General features: G+C 38.9%; 3 protein-coding genes across 3 annotated transcripts; 1 reads left to right on the forward strand and 2 right to left on the reverse strand.

The window, feature by feature from the left end:
• Window positions 1-15: 15 nt before the first annotated feature.
• LOC133739942 (BTB/POZ domain-containing protein At5g48800) lies at window positions 16-3,167 on the reverse strand. The gene is made up of 4 exons (XM_062167766.1): window positions 2,890-3,167; window positions 2,261-2,327; window positions 917-2,086; window positions 16-780 (listed from the first exon to the last, which is right to left on the reverse strand). Exons 1-4 carry the CDS (start codon window positions 2,970-2,972, stop codon window positions 247-249), a joined length of 1,854 nt encoding a protein of 617 aa, XP_062023750.1. The 5' UTR covers window positions 2,973-3,167; the 3' UTR covers window positions 16-246.
• A 3,396-nt stretch (window positions 3,168-6,563) lies between these two features.
• LOC133739737 (uncharacterized) lies at window positions 6,564-12,580 on the forward strand. Its single transcript, XM_062167529.1, has 4 exons — window positions 6,564-7,262; window positions 10,790-10,902; window positions 11,185-11,282; window positions 12,168-12,580. The coding sequence occupies exons 1-4, from the start codon at window positions 7,088-7,090 to the stop codon at window positions 12,310-12,312; spliced, it is 531 nt and encodes a 176-aa protein (XP_062023513.1). The 5' UTR covers window positions 6,564-7,087; the 3' UTR covers window positions 12,313-12,580.
• A 6,600-nt stretch (window positions 12,581-19,180) lies between these two features.
• On the reverse strand, window positions 19,181-21,959 carry LOC133738732 (cyclin-dependent kinase inhibitor 3-like). The gene is made up of 3 exons (XM_062166320.1): window positions 21,322-21,959; window positions 19,902-20,105; window positions 19,181-19,746 (listed from the first exon to the last, which is right to left on the reverse strand). Exons 1-3 carry the CDS (start codon window positions 21,762-21,764, stop codon window positions 19,677-19,679), a joined length of 717 nt encoding a protein of 238 aa, XP_062022304.1. The 5' UTR covers window positions 21,765-21,959; the 3' UTR covers window positions 19,181-19,676.
• Between the last annotated feature and the right edge of the window lie 1,823 nt (window positions 21,960-23,782).

Below are 23,782 nucleotides of genomic sequence, written 5' to 3' on the forward strand. Positions count from 1 at the left end.
ATATGAGTATTATCCTGCATGTCACTTTAAAAATTATATGATGATTTAAATTTTACACAAAATCAAAACTGTATTATTCACTCAAAAGCATCACTTGCAATCAAGAAGCTTTCCCTGCTATTGCTTACTCAAAACACCAAATCTTATGTACAAGGTGATTGAAAAAGCGTAACAAAGAAGCAAAAATTCAAGCATGACTTGCACTTAATCAACAAAACAGAAAAACTTCTTCGTAATGTGGATTACCTAATCTATGCTTGCACATGTTCTTTCGATCACCTTAGAATCCGTTCTATATGATTGTCTTGATGGAGAAGTGGATGCCCTTGAAGAACTATGTCCAAAGAAGCTTAGCTTGCCAATTTTCTTGGAGAAAGAACTCATAAATTTACGAGAGTTGGACTTTTCCATATCCCTCTTCATACAGACATGTTCTCTCTCAAGATCATTTAGTCTCATTCGTAGCCGAGCTAGCTCAAGTTTTAGCTCACGGTTTTCTCGCCTCAATGATGCATAGTTGTCTCGAGGAGACATTGCTGCACTGAGTGCACCACTGCTGATCCGCCATGACTGGTGCATTGGCTTGTGTTCGTCTTCACCATTAGAGCAGCCCAAGGAATTTCTGAGCCTTAATTGCTCAAAGTAAAGAACTTGTACTATCGACTGGAGAGGGAGGCGCTCATTCTGTGCAGCGTGTGCACCGGCTTCTTGAGAGAGCTTTTGGAAATCGATTAGTTTGCAGAGCTTCTTCTTGTCAGTATCTGATAAACCTTGATGGGCCTGTCACAGAAAAGGACTTATTAAATGAAATATCTCCATAATTAAGGAACTTAATTAGTAACTAGAAAACAAGAGTGTATAATGCATAAGTGAAGCATATTGCATAATTCCGAGGAAAAAGATGATAAAGACATACTTTTAAATAGATGTCTATGGCTCGATATAACCCATCATGAACAGTTCGTGCATGTTCAGGCAAAGCATCAGCAATGACTAGAAATTTAGTGAGCTTGAGGTTTGCATCAGGAGCAATCTCAGCAAGGTAGTTGTCCACTAACTTTGAAACCTTAAAAAGCGCGGTTTGGGAAGGCGAATGAGGACTATCAGATTCAAAAACAGAACCATCTTCCATTTCTTCTTCTTCACTATCCTCTTGCTGAGAAAAGTTAATTAAAATCCTATGCACCGTATCCACATCAAACAAAGTATCACCAGAGTGCTTGAAAGATGGTATCAGAAGATCATCAAGAGAAGCAATATCCAGCTGAGACCCAATCCTCCTCTCCAGATCAAGTCTGCAAGCAACTGTGCAATCAAGAATCACTGCACTTCGCAAAAGCCCGAAAAGGAAGTTGATTGGAACAGCAAGTTTCTCAACAGGAAGAAGGCTGACAATCGTTTCAACCACTAGTTTTTCGTGCCCAGTTGAATTTACATCAACTTTTGTCTGGCCAGGTGGGTTCCATAAGCTGGACTTCTTTGTCAACTCCTTCTGAGCATAGTTCATCAGAGATGCACCGATACTCTCGGGGCGGACTCCACGACACTTCATGGCTGTTATGACTCTTTGGTACAAGTCAACCCGGAGGCCAGAAAGATCTTCTATCCACCAGTCCCCATCACATTTGGCTTGCCTGTTCATGTGTAGCCTTCCTGAGCTGCTATACTCCAAGCGGGAGAAGCTTGAAGCAATTTGCTCCACGCAGGCCTTTGAGGCGATTGCATCTATGCAGCGGCTAATTACTCTGAGCTCATCAGCTAGAGGAAGTAAAGTCTCACATTGTTGCAAAACTTCAACGCACATTTCAAGACTCTTGCAAACAATGCTTTCGAGATACTCTTCAGCACGCGAGCCAAGATTGTCTTTTGAGAACTCTTCAGTCATTTCAAGGAAATCGGATATACAACACAGCTGCGCAACATTTGCTGATGTGATTTCAAAGTTAATACCATAACAGAATTTCGCTGCCAACTCAAATGTTTCAGCGCCTCCTGGTAGATTAAGAAGCTCCACCCTTGAGATATCAGAATCTCTATGTTCAGCTACTAGCTTCCGGATGCGCCCACTTCGAGAGACAAGAGGGAACTGCATTCCAGAATAACATTAGATCAAAAGTATATGAAAAAGGTGAGAATATGAGTCGTGTTATAGATTTAAACATATTCTCTGCCCTATAAAAATTTGTTGCAAGTCCTTCTGATCAATCTGTTTCCAAGAAGAAAGTACTGAAGAATTGCAGAATCAATAGCAAGTAGTTACCTTATGCAGTGAGAAAGCACCTCCATTCACTTCTATTGTAATATCACTTGGAACATCCCGGAAAATCCTACATAACATTAACAGCCAAAGATTAAATCTTACATATATCATCAAAGCGTCTAATTTTGTTTTTGGTTAATCAGGAGTACTTAAATAGTAAGCATACAAATCATAATAGAACACAAAGTACATGGAATTAGTACTTCACATTGATATAAAGACTTTTCACTTTTTTCAGAGCCCTTTGAGGTTATACACTTGCACCCAAGAAACCAATAAGAAAAGAAAACAATGAAAAGAACATTGGTACTGGAGAGAACAGTAATCTCAACTCAGCTACATGTTTATAACATCAAAAGAGAGAAAGAGAAGCGAAAACATGTCGTCAAAAAAGAGAAGCGAAAACAAAAACACAAGAACTAATAAAGACAAGATGAAAAAAAAAAAAGCACTGCAACTGTAGGTCTGTGATAAACAGAAGTAGAACAGAAGTAGATTACAAGATCTAAGCAAAAAGAGACATTAAACACACAACTTGAAGTATCACTCGGGCAAAACAATAGAACAAGAAAAGCGCAAAGTATTCGGGTGAAACAGAACTGAAAACAAAGGAAAAATAAACAACAAACCATTCGTTATATCTGTGCTGCTGCCTTGCACTCTTAGGCAAAGAGAGCTGCTGGTGGTGCTGCTTGTCCCCGCCGCGGTCCATGGAGGAGAGAAAATGGGAATGTGAATGAAGCAAAGAGAAAAAGATGGTGGGGTTGAATGAGGGAACTGGGAACTGAACTGGGAACGAGAGGGACAGAAGGAACCCAGTTGGAGATGTTGCTGTTGGTGAAGAAGTGTTTGGCCATTTCGTCAAACAAGTGTTGCGGCAAAACAAAGATTGCAACTGTCCAAAGCAATGGGCCTCCTTCTCTTTGGTGGGTCATCATCATAGATTAAATTTTCTACCTTTACTTTCTTTTTCAATGGGGTATTGAAATCTCACTTAAAATCTTGCAGGATCTCTTCCTGGTTTTGTTGGGATTAAATGTATTTCTAATTCAAAGGCACACACAAAGGAGAAGGAGGCCTTTGTTTGCGGACAAAGTCAAAACCTCTCGTGGCAAAAAAGCGGGAAAGTGAAAAGGTTGTTATTTTGGTTTGACATCTTTTACTTTTTGTCCCCTATAAACCATAAAAAAAGTTAAATATTCCTTCAACCAAAAATTATCACCTACCCTTCACTCACCTCCTCTTTCGAGTGGTCCTACAAAATGACTCATTTTTAAGCAAAAAACATATTGATTTTCAAGGTATGATTTTATTCATGTAAAATGACCATTTTCATCAATCAATAGCGTTACGGCATTAATTAAGAGTTAAAAAATTTGACTGAATTTCAGTGAACCACACTCGTATAGTTCATGCTATTTTGAAATAGTCAAATAGAGTATGAAAACTACTCTCCAACATGATACTTTTGTTCATATTTGATCAGTGATCTATTAAATATAAGACATATCATTCATCTTCGTAACATATAAGACCATAAAAAAATATTTAAAAAAAAAAACTAAATCACAAAAATGCAATGTATATAACGGCCATTACAAATTTATAATCATCTTATAACATGTTCAACTAGTCAGCACGAGGAGTGTCTAAAAGCAAGAATATTTTGTTTAGTATCAAGCTGCCATTTCTATCGATACAGTACCAAACTACCAATTAAGTAACTATTAACGGTTAATCTGTTAAACCTAGATCTATGGAAACTTTCATCATTTTGTTAGAGGTAACTTAAGCATCAACTATGCTATTTTCAACACCAAAACGAGGAAATGAAGGATCCATTTTTGGGTGGCAGCTAGCTTTAGCTCCAACTCCAATGCTTAAATCATGTAGGAAACTCCTATTATACCCAATTACGCTAATTTAGGGTTGAAAACAAAGAAAGATATAGCTTTCCCTTCTGAAAAATTTGACAAAACCACTCCACGTGAGGGAGGAGATCGATCAAAACCAAGAAATTTTAAGGTCGATCAAAAAAGAGAAAAAAATAGAACCAAGTTTTGGATAAATGTGTGGTGAATGGTGTGGCCACTTTTCATAACTTTATATAATTCATGATTGCCCACCACCACCTGCAGTGTCTCATATCAAATTAAGGTTTTAAAAATGTAATGTAGGGCAAAGTGGATCCGACCACACATTATTACATTTTGCTAGTAATGATATCGTCATTTGATTTGATATCAGATCATATCTTCCACTACCACCACCATTGCTTTGTTTTGAGATGCATACAAAAAAATTTTTGGTTCCAGTCAAGATCATGAAACCTGTTTGGCTGTTTCATGTGTAACATATCATATTTGTCATTTGTCAATTGTCACAGGCCTAATGAGCTTTGGTGCATAGATTAACCATAATGGTACGCATGGAGAGCAGAGCAAGATCCTAAAGTTAAGGACTTGAGGATTGGTGGTGGATCATACTACAAATGAGTGCATTCTAAGGGTTTGAATGCTTTTCAAGTCTTGTATCAAAAACATGCTTTTCAAGTCAAAATGGGTTTCCTCCAAATCACCAAAATCTTTAGTTTGTGCCAAATGATCGACCCTAACTTGGTAGTTTCTTAGGTTGGTGAAAACAGCAACTTAGGGTTATTGCATGTAATAATCCAAGACGAGAGGAATTGAGTTTACAACTGTTATTTGTTCCGTACTTTTTTTTAATATCCAAATGCATAATCATTTGATGAAGTGGTGTTAGCTCAGTGGTTAGATCACCCACTACCTAATGACGAAGTCATGGGTTCGAGTCACCATGGAGATAGGAGTGAAATCTTTTGATCCTCTTTTTAAAAAAAAGGAAGAAAAAAAAAAGTAGAAAATAAATAAATAAATAAATAAAAGAAAAAAAAAATGCATAATCATTCATTAATGCAAAGAAATGTACAAATGTAGAATCGCTTAAGTTTACCCTAAATCGGAGAGTCTTGAGAGATAGAACGTAGGACATGCATTTCTTATGTAAGCTATTTAAAGTTTAAGAAATATAAATTGATTCTAATAAATTAAGAAGATAAAAATCGAACTCTTATTGTAATGTGAGAAAATATTACATTTACCACTAAAGTTACAACTCTCAACTTTGTAGCATCATAACTTTACATGTTCTATAGGTTTTTGCATTTGTGCCGATTGATAATATGAAAGTGCTCATAGATTCTCTACTTGGTTGAAAACAACAAATTAGGGTCTGGAGTTGAGTTCTTTCTATTCAGATCGAGGAGGCTAAAAAGTAGTATCCCCAACAATTGTCATACATAACCAGTTTATTATGTCCTCTCCGTTATACAAAATCACATGACCATATAATTATGTGACACCAGTTACACAACGATTTTATTTCTTAATAGAAAAATACGAGAGTCAGACAATACTATATTGCAATATGGTATGGGATAACTACTCTTTTTTCGTAGCTTTGACCCTCGGGTAAAATGTTCATTTCTTGTTTTTAGATTGTAGCTACATTTGTATATCTTCAACACTTGAACTGATTGACATGCATATACCCAGATGAGTATATGTACGTTGCTTCATTTAGAATCATTATAGCATGGTAAAGATTTCAGCCTTTTAGGATGATGATATATATTACATAGATAGGTGTGTATTATTGTGGATAGAAGGCGTGAATTTTGTTGTTGTGGTGGTGAGCCAAAGTCAGTCGCATCATTGGAATATTGCACGCCAAGTGTTTTGATCACAAAAGAAAAGGAAATCGATCAACAACAATTAGTGAAATTGAGACATGGCATAATTATTAATAGGGCATCCTATGTCATATTGGTTTCGATGTGACACTAACCAATTAACATCGATCTGGAGACAGCTGCATTCGACCATCTTGATAAATGCATGCTACCCAATGAGACATGATTGAATATTTAAACGTCTTCTGATGATGAACTAGACTTAGGTCTCCATCAAAACCTCAATTAATTGGGATCAACTAATTGCCAACTTCTTTATTCGATCCAACCAGATATGGATCGGATCGAGCTCTTCTTGACTAGAATCATTAATGAACTCATCAATACCCCCTTCCACTCGTATTGGATGTTTTGTGTGTTTCTATGAACATGTAGTAGACCTTTTCAGGTTACAAGAAAAAGAAATCAAAATGAGAATTCGACTGTAAAAGTACTCATTACCCTTTTACCGGTTTTAGAAACAGTCTCATACAAGCTCGTTGGTTCTATTTATAATTTAAACTCAACTTGATCGTCTAATGGTCCAACTCTCTATGTTTCCAAAAGTACTTTGACTACTCACGAGTAGTAGGGTTAACAACAGGCGGAAATGGGTTGGATTTGCCTGCACCACCCTCATCCCTGTAAAACTTTCCATATCTACATCTCTGCTAATCATCGGGTGTTTAGTTGTCCTCACTTGTGTCGCAGAGTTTCTTTCGGGAGTCTCGTTCCCCGTATTTTGTTATTTGTAATCTAATTTGATTCAATGCCTCGAGCTCCAATTCACCTACAAACTATTTTTTCAACTAAATTCAAATTAAACATCACAAAATATTAAATCCGGCGAGGATCCGAGGTCCGACCTCAATCCCCATGTTGTTCCATCCTCAATCCCCGATTTTTCCATCTCGAACCCCCATTCGGGCCGGAATTAGGCCCTTAATCCATACTAAGCCGTAAAAGCCAAACACTATTTTTGTCTCCTCAAAAAAACAAACTTACCAATCACTCTCCAACAACACAAGTCACGAGTCACAATCTCTGTTTCACCGCGCATTGCCACCACTTAGCCGATGGACTTATCTTCGTGGTTCCGGCGCACCCTTCTACGGAACACTGAAAAGACCCAGAACCCAGATCCCCCAAAGCCAAATGAACCTCAAGAAGAGCTACTTGGAGTCACGGAGCAGTTGATCAATCATGTCAAGTCTTTCACTGTAGAAACCTTCAAGACTTTCCCTCTCCCAGGTATGATCGACCTCCCCCTCTTATCACTCTTCTCATCTTATGCCATTCTATTCGGTCCCAGAGAAAAACCAAACTAAAAGAACATTGCTTTGTGTATTGGGTGATATGATTTTCTGTTGCACTAAGAGTTGATTAGGAGATAGGGAAGTAGGAAAGTAGTTACGACGAAGGGCTTTGGCTTTGTTTGAGTTGCAAGAGATTTGCACTATAATATTGAAATACATCAGCAAGGGTTACATTCATAGGAACATTAAGCTGTAGAGGTTTGTTATCTAGACTCTAGAGAGAACTGCAATGACTCCTTGGAAGTCTATGATGAATTGAATTTGGTATGCCATTGCAACTGTGTATAATAAGTGTTGAGATGTAATAGTCTATACACTAGGGGAGCGTGCATTAACCTCAACATGCTTTCTGCATAATCCTGTGAGTATATCAGCCAGTATTCAAGTTGAACTTCGTATTTAAGATCCATTTCTCCCCCAATGACTTCTTGGACTTTTGGATTATCAACATATGTCCTCTTGCGATGGTGTCACCGAAACATCAAGTTTTAGACCTCTCCAAAGATTTCGGGTTCTATACGAGAAAAATGCAGGTTTCATGCATATCCTTTGGGTACTTAATGGAAGACTGTGATGAAGAGTAATTTGGGGAGGAAGGATTTGTAATTGAATTGATTGTTGGAGATGATGGTGACTGAGAATCTCATCTTCTTCTTGCCGTTTTCCTTGCTGTTAGAAATTTCATTTTCATATTCTGCACTTTATTTTCATTCTGATCCCAGCCAGCCTTTTCATTAAAAAGAATTTCACAATTCTTAAGTGCTTATCCTCTTGGGCTGGAAAGATACCTAAAAAAAAAAATGCATTTTTGGCCTTTTCTATCAAATTTAGTTCTCTTTCTGCAGGGATTTGAGCATAAAAATAGAGCTAAAATTCTTAAAATGACTTACTAATGGCTTGAAGCCTTCAATCCTTGAACCTTCAAGTGGAGTATTGTTTTTCAAAGCCTTAGTTGGCCAGCTTTTGTGAGTATGCGCAGCTGTATGTGCAGCCCCTTCCAACCAAAAGCTTATTCGTAGTGTCAACTTGGAAGTCACCATCTCCAAAACTGTTTGGCATTTTATATCTGCTATTCCATTCTGTTGAGGGCTGTAACCTACTGCCAATTGCTTCCAAATGCCTTACTCTTTGTAGTTGCCATGAGAAGTCTATTACCCCCCTCTGTTACTGAGAATGATCTTGATGTGCAGCCACTTTGCTTTTCTACAAGAATTTGAATCTTTTGAATACCAAATAAATTTCTGATTTCTCGTTCAGAAATAAACCCAGTTATTCTCGAAAAATCATGAATTTGTGTAGGAAAAGAAATCCCATGCTGTTTGCTCATGTTGCTTCAATTTTTGGCTGCCCATTCTCCATACATTTCGGTTTAAGTAGCTTCATTCCTTGGAGATTTAGATGAGAAAATTTCGAATGCCGTATGGATTGTTTGAACCAATTTAGGAATTTTTCTCCAACAATTGCTTATAATTGAAGGTATTGTGAGGAACCTTTTTGTTTGTGGCATGCTGTAAGTAGAAGTACATACGGGGAAGCTGTAAATGGATGGGATGCAAAGCCCTCTTTGAGAGGATCAAGTTGTAGTCCATGGAAAGATATTTCCCATGGTTATTCTTCTTTCCTTCAGTGTCTTAAATTTGTGGTGGGGAATGAGGATAGGGTGAGGTTCTAAAAGGATGGCTAGCTAGAAAATCATCCATTTGAAAGTGATGAATCCTTGACTGTACTTACTGTCCAGAAATCATGAGAAATGTATCTCAAAGCTTGTGGATGCTTCTGTCTCCTTGTAACTGGGATTTTGGTTCTATGAGAAATCATAATGATTGTTGAGGTGGTTGCTATGAGAGACTTTGAAAGGGGCTCGCATGTTTCCTTTAAGAGGATTCTAGAAGATGGAAGTTAGAACGGCCAGGGTTGTTCTCCTGCAAATCCTAGTAGTACTTTTTTTTACAATAAAGTGGATCCTCCTTTTACTCATATTTAGGAATGAAAGAGCCCCTTTGGAAATTAGAATTCTTGATTGGTGGTGGCTCATAGGAGGGTTAACACTTATGACAAAGTTCATGGCTTTCTATACTGGCCTTTTTCTATTTAATTGTGGTACAAGTTGTTTGGAGAGATTGAAGCTGTTTGGGTTATTCCAAGGTGCGGTTTTGAGCTGTTGAGTACTCACTTTCAAGCTTTGGACAAGGGAAGAAATGTATCACCTTCTGGGGTTTCTTGTTGGTAGTTTTATGGGTTATATGAGGTGGGGTAAGGAGTGGAAGATCTCTTGATGTTAGAGGTTAATCTCTTTCTCCTATTATATTTGACATGCTAGCTGCTGGGAAGTGATGTTTGTCTATGTTCTTGAGTTTTCCTTGTCCTGTAGGTTCTAGAGATCTTTTGAACTCATTTCCTGTTTTCTGGTTGTGGATTCCTTATTAATCATTTGTACGTTTTCTTGTTTCAATATAATCTTGTTTCTTCAAAGAAAAATATTTGTCTTTGTTTTTGTGTTTTAGGTATGTTGCTGCTGCATAGTAAGTTTTTCTTATTCCCTTCAGTTAATGCATGTTTCCTGTCACACACACAAAAATAGGCATATTCTCGTTCCAATATGAGAAGAAAATACTGAAACTGGTTGACTTTGCTTTGAACGACCAAACCCATCATGCCAAATATATTGGATAAAAGGTGAAGTAGGAAATATGATTTGATGTTTCAGTAGGAAAGTATTTACGGAGACAAAAGGATTCTGTTTGAGTTGCTATTGCACAGCTCTTGTAATTCTGATAGTCAAATACATCTCAAGACTTACATTTGTAGGAAACAATAAATTGTAGAGATTTCTTTTCGAGAGAACTACAAATGGGCGTAGGAATCTGATTTCAAATTAATATGGTCTAGCCAGCAATAGTTTAGGCGTTTTGTCTTGGTTAGGCTGGTTTCGATGCAGCCTCTGTGTGTGTGTGTGTGTGTGTGTGTGTTATGCTCTATATTATCCTTTTTCCTGTGTGGACTCCTAGTCCTTTTTTGTTTCCTGTGTGGACTCCTAGTCCATTTTTGTTTATCATGCTTTGTGATCAATAAAACTTGTGTGTATATATATAAGAATTAATAAAATTTGTTTCTCTTCAAATGAATAATTAGAATAATGATAATTTGGCTTGCCACTACAACCATCTGTAAGTAAGTGCAAAAACAGAAAACTCTAGAAACTAGGATAGATTGCATTAGTCCAACTTATGTTGTTTTGATGTTTTGAGCAGTTGAGAGAAAATGAATTAGTGATTAAGCTTGATAACGAGTTTGACTAACTGTGATGTGGTTAAGTGTTGATTAACTCTTAAATCTAGAGGCTTGGTTTCTTTTCATGCATTTGATTCCATGCATCAGTGCACAAAGACTGTAATGGTTCTTAAGCTTATTTTATTCTCGTTCTTCAATTTAAGTATGTACATTGAATTGATTGTGGTGCAGATGATGAAGGAGCTACTTCTGGTGACAACTCTCTGACAACTTCAAGCAACATTCAGAAAGATCTCTCGGAATGGCAGGAAAGGCATGCCATGCTTGTGCTTTCAAAAGTGAAGGTTGATTTTATTGGTTTTTGTATTTCTTGTCCAATTAATAACTCTAAATGCAACTATTCCAGTAACAATTTGGAATTTTTCCTTTTTCAATTGGCTGGTGCCTCTGATTATGTTGAACTTTGTAGCCAAAATAAAACTAATTTTCACGACAGTAGCTTAGGAATTGAATCAAACTGTTATAAGGGGATATCCTAGGCACCAGAGCTAGATTTCTGATAAGTTATAACTTAACAGCATCATAAAATCATTTCAAGCAAAATTTGTATCATTTTTGTTTTTCAGGAACTTTCCCACCTAAGATATAAGCTATGCCCAGGCCACATGAAGGAACATCAATTTTGGAGAGTATACTTTATGCTTGTCAAGAAACAGGTGGCCGAGTAAGTTTCCAATCTTTTAATTGGTTTTCACCAATGTCATTTCAGAGCATGGTTTGATGATTGATAGCCAGGTTTAAGGAATATGTGTATGATTGGTTTGCTTTAAATTTGTTTTGAATTTCCAGCTGATCACGTAAGTGCTCGGTACATACAGATAGCTTCTGATAGAGCTCTAGACTGTTGACCTCATTTCTATCATAGAACAAAAAATTAGAACAGCAATCAAGCAAAAATGGTCCAGTAATCTCAACAATTGCATACTCTACACTTTGACTTGCTCATTAGTTTAAAGCCAAAATTAACCCTTTCAGTATAACTTTGTTTGATTTTGTGAACTTACACCTGGACATCCACCATTTCAACCTTGTAACGAACAAGCCTTTCAAATGAAGGAACAAAATATTTTATGTGATAGCACCAGGCTCTTTGATTACGTCTGATATGGTAAAGCTTCTAAGGTTATTGAATTTATGTTGATATACAATCATTTAGTGTTGTTCCCTGTAAAAAGTTTGTTGGCAATAACATGATGCTTAGCTAGATAACATTTTTAGGCATAATTGATTCCCCTCCCTCTGTTAGTACCAGAGGCACACAAGTCCATGACTAGTTTCCAAAACGGTTCAAATTTCTTTCGGACTATTATCACTCTTCGGTTCTTCAGTTCCTGTAGATGAAGTTTGCTTGTTAATAACGGCGAACAGAATGATGAAGTATCTCCAGCTAACACATCTTCAGCAAGTAATTTAGTTTCATGATTAGCGTGATAAGCAGAGTGCTTTGGAATGGAATCATGAAAATTGTTTACTCATTTCAGTGTTAGCCTTCATTTTAATGACTTTAGATCTGCAGACACACTATTTAACATTATCTTCTGATTATCAGATACGAGCTACGTGCCATACAACTAGCAAGGCTCAAAGAAGTGACAATGGAAAATGAAAGGTCTACAAGTGCTGATGCATGTGAAGTTGAAATGGCAGAAGCAAAGCACAATGCAGTAGCAAGCTTAGCATCTACAAATCCATAACATCACATAGCCCTTCTTGTAGCTGTATCCATTAGCTAGTCTACGGTTCCACTAAACATTGGACAAGATCGAACCTAGGTACAACCTTACTCCAACATGATCCGTTCTATAGGTTTTGCCTTTCTAAGAGGCATTAACGGAATCTAGAACCAGGGAAAGTTAGAATCCAAATCTTTTAATTTTTGTGCTAATGGAATAGTGATTTGTCGAGGCTAATTTGTTCACATGTTGCTACGTTATTTGTATGATATTAAGTGATTTGGTGACTCATCTTCCCACTACCACCGGCACTCCACTTTACTGCGAGGAATAGAGAAGTGGATTGGTTATGAACTATAAAGGTGCATTTTAAGGTTTGAATTGCTTTGAATAGTAGGATCACTGACTACCGATATTAGAAAGTTTGAAACAATGTATGCATCTGCTAGGGTTCTCCTTGGCCATTGACTCTTTCCACCGAGACACAGCAAGGGCCTTCGGAACAGTCCATCTCCATCATTGTGTCATCATTAGATGACTAGCATACATACCCCTTGCTTTGGTATTCCAGTAGCGACGGTTTCTTCCCCATGCACAAAGATGGCATCGACTGTGCAGATTTTACTGGTCAGGGTGGCGTGGTTCCGACCATGTGTGGGTTGCCGCTTGACACACCTTTAGGTACAGAGTTCCCCATCTCTACTGATGGCGCTGCTACCGCTATGCTTGATCTTGGACCTACCTTTGTCGGGTTGTGGCTCAGTGTTAAGATTTTCTGGGTATCTCTTGGCGCTAATGCTAGGACCGGGCGGTGCTAGTTTTTTAAGTAGGGTGTCTTGCCACCCTCACTACTTAACGCTCGGTCTGTTGAGCCTGCAAATACAAAAAGTTTTGTAAAATCATTTGATCAAAGCCTCTTCTAGTCATACCACAATTAAGTGCATTGGTTGTGGAATATTCATTTATTTGTTTAGGTGATTAGAGATTTTTTTGTCTTTTGTAGGCTCTTTTTGAAGAAGTGAGCTTCAATATATTAATGATAGTACTGATTTTTAATAATCTACTTGGTCACTGATTTATGGTGCAAGTATAGGGATCTACCCTATGTGCCGTTCTAGCTATGAGATAAATGAAATCTCTCTTTCATGTCAAAATTACCTTTGGATAAACAATCACTTTATTGGTGCAAAATTTAACTAGTTAAAAGTATTATGCAGTTAAATTCCCTTTGATTCAAAGTAGAAGAGAAGGGTTCTTCCCCACAACTGTTATAACTTATATATAGCAGGAATGTGAATGTCTCTCACATCCGCCCATCACAGGCCAGTCACTAATTATTAAAAGCAAGTGAGACATTGCATGTTTACCAAGGAAATTTGTTTTAGTAAGTTACTCTTATCACTTAACATAAGTTTTTCCGTCGTGATGGAAGTTTTTTTTTAAGAATAATTAGGTAAATTCCATGTGGGTTAAGAAATCACTGTAGTGTAATTAGTAGTATCTTTATCAACAAATTGGTATTATCTATGTGAGGGGATTTCAATAAAGTTAGAAGAAGAAAAAAATATCGTAATATTAAGAAAATAAGAGAAATAGTCAAGATATGCATTTGTATAGGTTTTTTATATTGAGTAGAGGCATGCAAATTATTGTTCTAAGACAAGATTTGTCTTCTACTATACATGATTGAATAACAAACTTTCTCTAAAATACAACAGCCCTTTCCGTCCACTTATGGTCGATATGTGTGCCCCAGCACAACAGAAGATCTTTGCTGTGAATGCAACAATAACAAATAACTCACCACATTTGCTCAATTTCTCTCTCTAAGTCGATCCATCTTTCTTTCACTGAGACTTCTTCATGGATCTGACCAAAATAATCACTCTCACCGTCTCATTAGGCAGCGAGATCACGCCCGTGGTCTCATCACTCATCAGGCAGCAAAAACACTCTCGCTTGCTCAGGAAGTGGCATCACTCTCACCGTCTCAAATAGCAGCACCACCACTCTTGCTATCTCAAACCTACGGCCAAATTGAATTGATTCAAAGGCGACGGTCCACATTAATTCCTCTAAAAATAAAAATAAAAACACAAGTAAAACAACAAACAAATTTTCTTGAAGGTAATGGACCAAAAATTCGTAAGATTATATTCCACAACTAATATTAAACTAAACAATCTTTTAACCAAATAATACCTTAAAAAAAAAAATTTAAAAAGTTCATAAAATTACTAAAATATATTTGCCTTTTGGAATAGTGTTTAAAAAAAAAAGAAAAAAAAAAGCCTCTAATACTAACGCATTTCTTTATAATGGTCAACACCAAAACATCCTCCATCTCCTCCAAAGTTCTTCATTTTTCACCATGGTAATTCATCTAGCTAGCTCTCAATTTCAAGAAAATGTCAAGACAACTAGATAAGAATCACTCCAAAAAGGTTTATTTGTGCATAGCTATGGTTATCATTGGTAAAGATGGTTTTAAGGATACTAATACAGAGAAGAGAAAATTGTGGGATCGTGTACATGAAGTGTGCGAGAATTGCAAGTCTACTAAGGGCGTTGTTAGAGTGAGGCCAAGTTGTGAATCTCATTGAAAAAAAGCTAATTGCGCGCATGTATGATATGCTGCCAAGATCTAACATCGCCAAAGTGCTAAAAGCCACCTCGTTGAGATGATTGTTTTTAATTATGCATTATTTTGCGAGAGATGATGGAGTGAATGACTATATTTATGGAGGGTGAAAAAGATTATCTGGATAAGTTAAGATATGATACGTGGCGAATAAGAAACAAATCCGTGACAAAAACATCACTTCTCAGTTCGTGATGTTTTTGTCACGAATTTGTGATCTAAAATCCAAGTCTCCACTTGTGATGTAATCACAGCTTCTGTTGTGCTGGGCCACACGCTTCTGTTGTGCTGGGCCACACATGTCAACACTACTTTCCTTCTTATCGTCACGAACTAAGAAGTGATGTTTTTTGACAAGTGACAAAAAACATCACTTCTTAATTCGTGATGATAAATCATATCTTATCCACAATTTAATATAACTTATATTTTATTTTATTTTAGTTCAAATGAATTCCATTGATTGAACGGCGAGAACGGCACATACAAATGGTCCATATAGACACCCGGTACCATTCACTGTTACAAATCATGCTCAATTATTCAAAGAGCTTGGCAACACTAAACCTAAACTAGGCTTACAAAAAAATACTTTTGACTTGAGCCTTCTTTTGCCAATGCCCGCAATTGTGGTGCTCCAGAAGGATCAAATATTTAGTGCAAAAACATAGCAGAGTTTAGAGAGCAAGCTAAAACCCAACTTACAAATTACTTAATCTCTTTCCCCTTACCCTTACCCGAAGGGCTAGAGGAACATGGTGAATAAGTGAGACTCAATGGAGGAGCAGGTTCCTTGTCATTCTTAGTCTTTGGTGGATTTTTATTTCGGGTTCTAAGAAGACGCCCCCTTTTCTTCTTCATCTCTGCAGCTACAACTGGCACCATTGGACCTCCTAGAGTTTCTTGAAGCCCCAAAGATTTTGCAGTAAATTTGGTGATGAATTTAGGCATCTTGAGCTTCTTTGGTTGATGAGCCACTTGTCCTCTGTTTTCATCAATCAAGACTAGGGTTTGGACTTTCTGAGGTGAAGGGGTAGGAGTGCGCTTATCTCTCTTGCTGGACATCCAATAGTATAGCAGGTTCAGAGGGATCTTTTCAATTGGTGTCACACCATCATATTCCATCAACACCATTGGATCGAGCTCGAGCAAAGTTCCAAGGCCCTCCTCTAATCACCTTGCGCAAGTCGCCCCGGTGATCAAAAGAGAAGAGGAAAAGGGAGTTTGATCTCTCCTAGATTTTGAAGTTTTTTTTCAACATCCAAATCCGACGAAAGTGACAGCAAAGATCATTGTTCTCCACAGGCTTGGGTGAGAGGGATCTTCCCAACAAGTATGCTTGAGAATTTCGTCGAGTTTTTCCACGGGACAACATCGTGATATCAATCACATCATCTCCTGCAAGTGCAAGAGACGCTTGAAAGCTTGCAGTAACTTCCGCAAGAGAAGCCATTTGAGAACAAAGATGAAGGAGAAGGGGGAGGGTCGCTAGACGGCTGCGGGGTGGTGCACAAGGCACTAATATGGCGGCTTTGGAAGCTTGGAGGCGCGGCTTAGAGAGCACACTTAGGGTTTTTGTTAATAAAACTTATATCTGTTGACACATGATGGGTAAAATCACATCCAAAATAGGAATAAGACATCATATCATAAGTAGTAATGACATGTGGCACGTAAATCTATGGTTGTCAAAAATAATAACAAAAACGCAAAATTTATTTTTCATTTTTATTTAATGACTATATATTGCGTATATAAATCATTCATAAATTACCAATTAATACTATGATCAAATTATCGTCAAAAGAAACAAAAAAAGAAATAGGGCTCTTATTATAGGACCTAAAGATTGGAGATGAAGAGGTGCTATATGAATACTACGATTAGAGTCCTCAAAATGAGACTTGGGATCTCCATATAGGACTATAGGTGGGAGTTGCCCTAATGATGCTGCCACAATTCCCACAAATATAAAACCGGAATGCAAATACGGCTTACATCATCGAGAATCACCACTTTCAAACAGTAAAAACACCCCAACCTAAGTTCTACTGCTCTGTTAGTTCATTGGTATCCTATCCTCTACTATCCAAAGCATATTCTGTAACATCAAAACTAAAAAAAAAGTGGTGCAAAACTGCAAAAGCATCATACCAAATTGGACTGGATAGCAACAGCCAACCCTTCAAGTTCCAGTCTTCCAATGGAACCAAAGCTTTCACAAAAAGAATGAGAAAGAAGGATTCTGTGTAAAATACCCACGAATCGCTTGAGAAAAATACCCTAGAACGCGTCGTACGCGCTTGACAGCCTTTGTGAAAGTTTATGCCCTGTCCGACGGCACGCCCTCGAGGCTTCGTCATCAGACGGGCCTAAAGGGACCGACGGTCGGTTGGTACGTGGTTCAGCCGGTGTAGGCTCTGCGGGGGGAGGGAGGCTCTGTCCAGATCGTCTGGAGGGTTCGATGGTGAAGGGCGGTGATGGGTAGATGACTGGCAGGTGCGGTGGGGGTCGTTTTACCCCATAGTGGTGCACGGATTGCTAGAAGGGTGGTTTGAGTGGTGGTTGCCTGATTGGAGGTCACTGGGTGTTGGTTACAGTGTGGCGGCGTGGCTGGGATTCCCTTCGCTCGGATCGGGTCAATTGGATCCGATCTGGGATGTGCAGTCCGGATCTGTTCTGGGGAGTGGCGGCGTTCGCCGGCGAAACGGGGTTGATGAGCGTTATGTGGAACGGCGCGCGATCCCTTGGAGTCAAGGAGGTGGCAATGGAGTGGCCGGTGGCGGGGAGGTAGGGGTCAGGCAGTCGGGACGGTGGAGTCATACCATCTGCAGTGGTCAAACTTGGCTTGGGCTTAGTGATGTTTGGGCTTGGGCCCAGGACCCATGGTATATTAATTTTTATTTTATATGTTATTGTTTTTTATTTTTAGTAAGACGTGGTTTCTTGTTGGCAATAAGTCCCTACAATCTTTTGGTAGGGCGACGTGGGCTTTATGAACATTCAGTGTGCATTGTCTAGCCTAGTGAGGCGGCGAGCTATTTGTTTGATCAAATGGACGCAACCTCCTAGTGGCAGGATGAAATTGAGTGTCGCCAGATTTATTTTTGTGCGACAACATAGTGAGAAAGCTGTGCTATTTGTAATAATGCTTCTTCTTGATAGAGTTATCTTTCCGATATGTCACCGCTATGTCAAAGTAAATAGAGTAGCCGTTAGCGCACTCTTTGCTAATTGGTGTTTGTTAGCATACATAGATTTTGTAGAGAGTCTTGGTATTATTTTAGGATGTTCTCCTTATGTTTATTGTAATCTGGGTTCAGGCTCTACGTCCCCCCCCCCCCCCCCCCCTCCTTGTATTCTGCAATTTCATTAATCAAGGCTTGAGGGCAGTCACACCAGACCCCCCTGAAAAAAAAAAAAAAAAAAAAAAAAAAAAAACGAGAAAGATGAGAAAATCCAAGCCTCCACTTGCGATGTAATCACAGCTTCTTGAGAAATCAGAACCCTATCATGTACCATTGGAACTTCAAAAATTTACATTCATGGTTTCATGTAATTGCCCACTTGACACACTCAAACTGGGGCCATTCTTTGCCACCACAAATCTAGAAGCAGAAAATGTTAAAGAGTAATACAACAAATTCAACAAAAACATTCATGTCTGGCAGACCTGGAGCTCTTCAGTTTCATAATACTATTCATCACTCCAGAACTGCCTCCCCAACCCCACCTACCGGGTCACTCACAGAGTCACAGACCACACCACATTTGTTCTTCATGATATAAATTGTGCAAAAGCACGACTTCCCAAATCAACTTCCAGATTCTGATATGGATTCTTTGCGGATCCAAAATCTAGTGCATGCTTTTGCAGCTTTGCTTTGCTTGCTTCAATATTAGTTGTGTATTACAAGTCCAAAATCTCACTATTTCATACAATACACGGTTAGAATTAGAAGTCGGGCAAAAACAAAGCATATCCTACCTTCCTACTAGCAAACAGGTATAAAATCATTGAGCAGAGGAAAGAGAACTAATCAGAAGGGATGAAACCAACTGCAGTTCAACTTAACCAACCAGTCCAACTGGGTGCATGGACCATGATAGCTCTAAGCCTCTCAAGTCTAACCGGTACACATCAACGATCACCCTCCTTGAAACACATTAAACACGTAGAGGAAACAACCACATCAGAAAGCAGTCTCAAATAAGATTTCCAAAATTTTGAAACATCAGCATCAAGACTTGTACCAAAAAGTACAGGTAGGTTTGACTGATTTAATTAGTCATCAATAGAATGCTGGGTACTTAAACTCAGATGAAATTGAGAAGACGGAGATATGGGAAAGGAAATTTAGGTAACATTTATTTCCAAAGAGCAATGAGCTCATCATCCGGTCATCCCTACCTAAATATAGACAAAGGCTAATTCCGAGAGGACAAATTGAAAATCTAGATAATTAGATATACCCCTCCAATTGATATTGACAGAAGAGCCATCAATGAAATAAAACCAACCACCCGATCCCTTCTGAAACGATCCCTACACTCTTCAACAAAAATCCTGGGTTTATACTCTAGGGACTGATTAACAGATTTGTCATAAATAGTCAGATGACATTTCTTTACATGGGGTTATGAGGTTGATCTGAGACGCTGAGCCACTAACTACTACACTTGCTTCGAATTCTCAACCAAAAAGATAACTGAGAAACTGTGGGCATCGGAACATTTGCCTCGCTTAGGGAATCACTTGCTCCCATTCATACCTTCCTGGAAGGGGCATATCACTGGTAATATCAAAGTTGTACCTGCAAAAATCAAGCAAAAGAGTCAATGATGGACTGAAAGTAACCTACGTAAGGGGAATTCATGGTATTTGTGGGTGCATTACAGCCCATGGTACCACGAATTAAAACACATTGAAATAACTAAAAGAGTCAATGATGGACTGAAAGTAACCTACTTCTCCATAAAGAGTTTCTGTTGCTGCTGCTCAGCTTGGGCAAAGAACTCGTCCATATCAAGTGCAGTTGGAATGGTTCTTTGGGTATCATTTCTAACTCTTTGGTTATTTGCAATAGAACTTGACCGCCTTGTTGTAGAACCAGGGGTTCCAACAGAGTCCGAGTTCCTTATCAAGCTGCATGGCGTGCTTTCTCGGGTGCTCCTGTATAATCATGACAAATTTGATAAGGTCTTGCTTAAAAACATTCACCAGCATATGTAAAAGACCATCCCCAAATTATTTACTCTTTGCTTTCTTAACATAAGACTAAATTACTAATGAAACATCAAGAACACTTACCAAGTTACAAATTAAAGTGCCACCAAAAAAAACAAAAAAAAAAAAAAAAAAAAAAAAAAAAAGAGGAAAAAGTGTGCATTGAATATAACAAGCTTCAAGTTGGCAGTGTGTGATACAATTAAAGCACGAGATCTGCAACTCTTTGTCACCTACTGCTAACCTCAGAAATAGAGTGTCCCACATAAATGTATTCAGGGGCAACTAGGCCCCGTGAAAACGATACATGATTGCTAACACAAATGAAGTGCAGGAGCTATTGCTGTCAGTACTGCAATAGACAATTTTATAATTTCTTTTCATCAAATACTACTTAACTGACGGGTAAAAACACAATCAAGCAAAAAATGAATTCCTAACCAGAATACCAACAATAGTTTCTCGTAATATGTACAAACAGATGGAAACAGTGTTTCTAGTTATGCAACAGGCTGATGAAACAGGTTCAGTGGGAAATCTGAGGGGCCAAATTAGACAAACAAAACTGGAGTTTCAAACTAACATTGAATACAATTAATATGCAGTCATGTATGATGTGTGCACAATTAGACCTTTTTTCCTATTTGGTAAGCAGGAAAGAAATAAATCCGCTTTCCTCGATATGGAAAAGTTGCTTTTCCTAACATGTGGTTTGTAAACTTAGATATTCATTAAAGAACTTTCTCAAAGGTCCCTTTTCATGGAAATCAATCAAAGAGCAGCAATACCACCAATGGAACAAGAGTTCAATCCGTGCCTGTGTGTGAGAGAAGGAAGAAACAAACAGAAAAAAAAAAAAAAAACGTTTAAAATGAAACAACCATGAGAAAAATCTTACTTGTGCCTAAAAGCCAAAGCAAAGAAACTAAGAAAGTAAACCGGTACAGCTCAAAGCTTTCAAAATGTCTAACCCCTCTCCATATGCGAGGGAAGAATTTGTTGAGGGAAATACAAATTCCTTTCTTTTGTGTTCTGATTATCAACCAGACTAGTAACGAAACAGAGAAGAGAAATGCGCACCAGAAATTATAGATCTATGATAAATCCTACATATAAAAAAAAAAACAAAATAAATCACAAAGTAGAGAGAAGGAAAATATACCTATCTCTGCCATCAAAATCCAAGTTGTTTTCCCCAAATGAAGCCTCAACATCGTTGGCATACTCTGCTTCACTTTCAACATTACCAAAACACCCCTCCCCGTCCTTCTCCTTCCTCCTCTCATCCAAGCCCAAATCCGCGGACGAGCCCACACTCAACCTCGAATTCACGGCCCTGCCCCCCGCGCAGCAATCCCGAGGACCCTGAGCCTGCTTGTTGACGTCGCTTCGCAGCGGCGGCTTTTCAAGGCGGCGGCTTCGGAGCTGGAGATAGTACAGAGACGAGGAATCGGAGTCGGGCGATTGCTGCTGCTGCTGGTGGAGCTTCTGGAGGGCTAGGGTTTTGGCTCTGGTTCGAACGCCGAGGGAGGACTGAGGTGAAATTGAAACCTCCATGACGGCGATGTCGCCTGTGATTTTGGATTTCTTCATGTATTTTCCCATTCGGCCCTCTCAATTTGATTTTGAATTTCTCGTTTTGGGGGTTTAAGGCTGTGGGGTGACTGAGCAAGAGAGAAAGGCAGGTTCAGAGTTCACAGAGAGAGAGAGAGCGGGAGAGACCAATTTTTTTTGTAAAATGAATGAATCTGTAAAAGGAGAGAAGAGAGAAGAAAAGTTAGGGTAGGGGTTTAGGGAACAGTCCTTTATATATCTACATTTCCCCCCTCCCCTCCCCTCCTATTCTTCATCATCTATTAATTTTATTTTGTGGACCCATCTCTTTTTTTTTTGGGGATGTGACCAGTTACCCATTTTTAGCCCAAAAAATGCCCACTTACTCCACCAAGAGTTTTTTAACCCCATTTACCCAATCTTACATCTATTGACATTTTAGCCCCTGTTAATTAAATTAAAACTCATCCATGTCTTATCAGTCTCTCTCTCCTTCCCAAACTCTCTCTCTCTCCCCCCGATCTCCACCTCCACTCTCTCTCTCTCTCTCTCTCTCTCTCTCTCTCCTCCCCATGATCTCCACCTCCGGTCTGTCTCTCTCTCTCTGATCGCCGAGCCGGAGATGCAGTCCAAATCTGAACACGACGATGAAGCTCCAGTCGGCGATCCAACGTTCTCGTCGCCGTTCGATTGATCGGCGATCCAGCCACTCCAACGTCCTCGTCGCAGTTCATCGGCAATGTGTCTACTGCCCCTAACGCTGCCCCTAAACCCTAAACTTAACACGAAGACATTATTTGGGGGCAGTAATGTGTCTACTGCCCCCCACTAAACTATTATTACTGCCCCCCACTAAACCATTAAAACTTGCCCCAGTTTTGTGAAGGGTTCTGACTTCGTATGAAGACATTATTTGGGGGCAGTAATGTGTCTACTGCCCGCCACTAAACCATTAAAACTTGCACCAATTAAGTGAAGGGTTCTGACTTCGTATGAAGACATTATTTGGGGGCAGTAATGTGTCTACTGCCCCCCACTAAACCATTAAAACTTGCACCAGTTTCAAGGATTCACAGTGTATTGCACTTTATCACAAACAAATCAACAAGAGATGATTACTGTCTCCTAAGAAAGACATTATTGGGTGGCACTAATGTGTCTACTGCCCCCCAATAGACCATCAAACATTACACCGCTTCCTATGTTTCGCAGATTATACAAGTTATTCACACTCAAAACAACAGATAATGTCTAAAAACCCACATTATGAGGGTCAATATTCTGTCTACTGCCCCCCACTAGACTGACACAAACAACACAATTTTTTTCATTTATCAACTACTGCAATTTAACACTACATTTACTTTGGAATAGCAGTTTTCAGTCCGTCAATAAATAAAGCAGTCATCATTGGCCCCCAATACAAAGTCTACTGGGGGGCACTAATGTTACAACTTTTATGGTTATGACTGCACAATAGCAGATAGCCATTTTCAGTCCGTCGTCGATTCCTTCAGAAGGTCAACCCCGGCCTCGCCGAGCTTCTCAGCGACGAGGACCGTCGGCTTGGCGTCGAGCCTGGCAGCGGAGAGCACGACGACGAGTTTCGGTGCGGCGATGGCTAGAGCAGGCGTCGTGGGCGACCTGCCGGAGGGATGGAGGGAGGGAGAGAGAGATCTGACGTCTTCTGGAGAGAGAGAGAGAGAGAGAGAGAGAGAGAGAGAGAGAGATAGAGAAATCGGTGAGGGGGGAGGAGAGAGAAATCGGTGAGGGGGAGAGAGAGAGAGAGAAACTGAGAGTAGAGAGATTGAAGGAGAGGGCAAAAAAGTCCCAAAAATTAATAAAAAGAATTAATTGGGTAAAGGGGAAATAATCCCTTAGAGTGTTTTGGGTAAATGGGGTTTAAAAACTCTTAGTCGGGCAAGTGGGCACATTTTAAGCTAAAATTGGGTAAATGAGCATTTTCCCTTTTTTTTTTCATTATCTCAAATTCTCAATTAAGAAAATTGAGATTGTTTTTCACTATACAAAAGAAAAAATAATTGAAATTGTTTACGTCCCTTGTTATA

The sequence above is a fragment of the Rosa rugosa genome, chromosome 3, assembly GCF_958449725.1.
Source record: "Rosa rugosa chromosome 3, drRosRugo1.1, whole genome shotgun sequence".
Taxonomy (NCBI): domain Eukaryota; kingdom Viridiplantae; phylum Streptophyta; class Magnoliopsida; order Rosales; family Rosaceae; genus Rosa; species Rosa rugosa.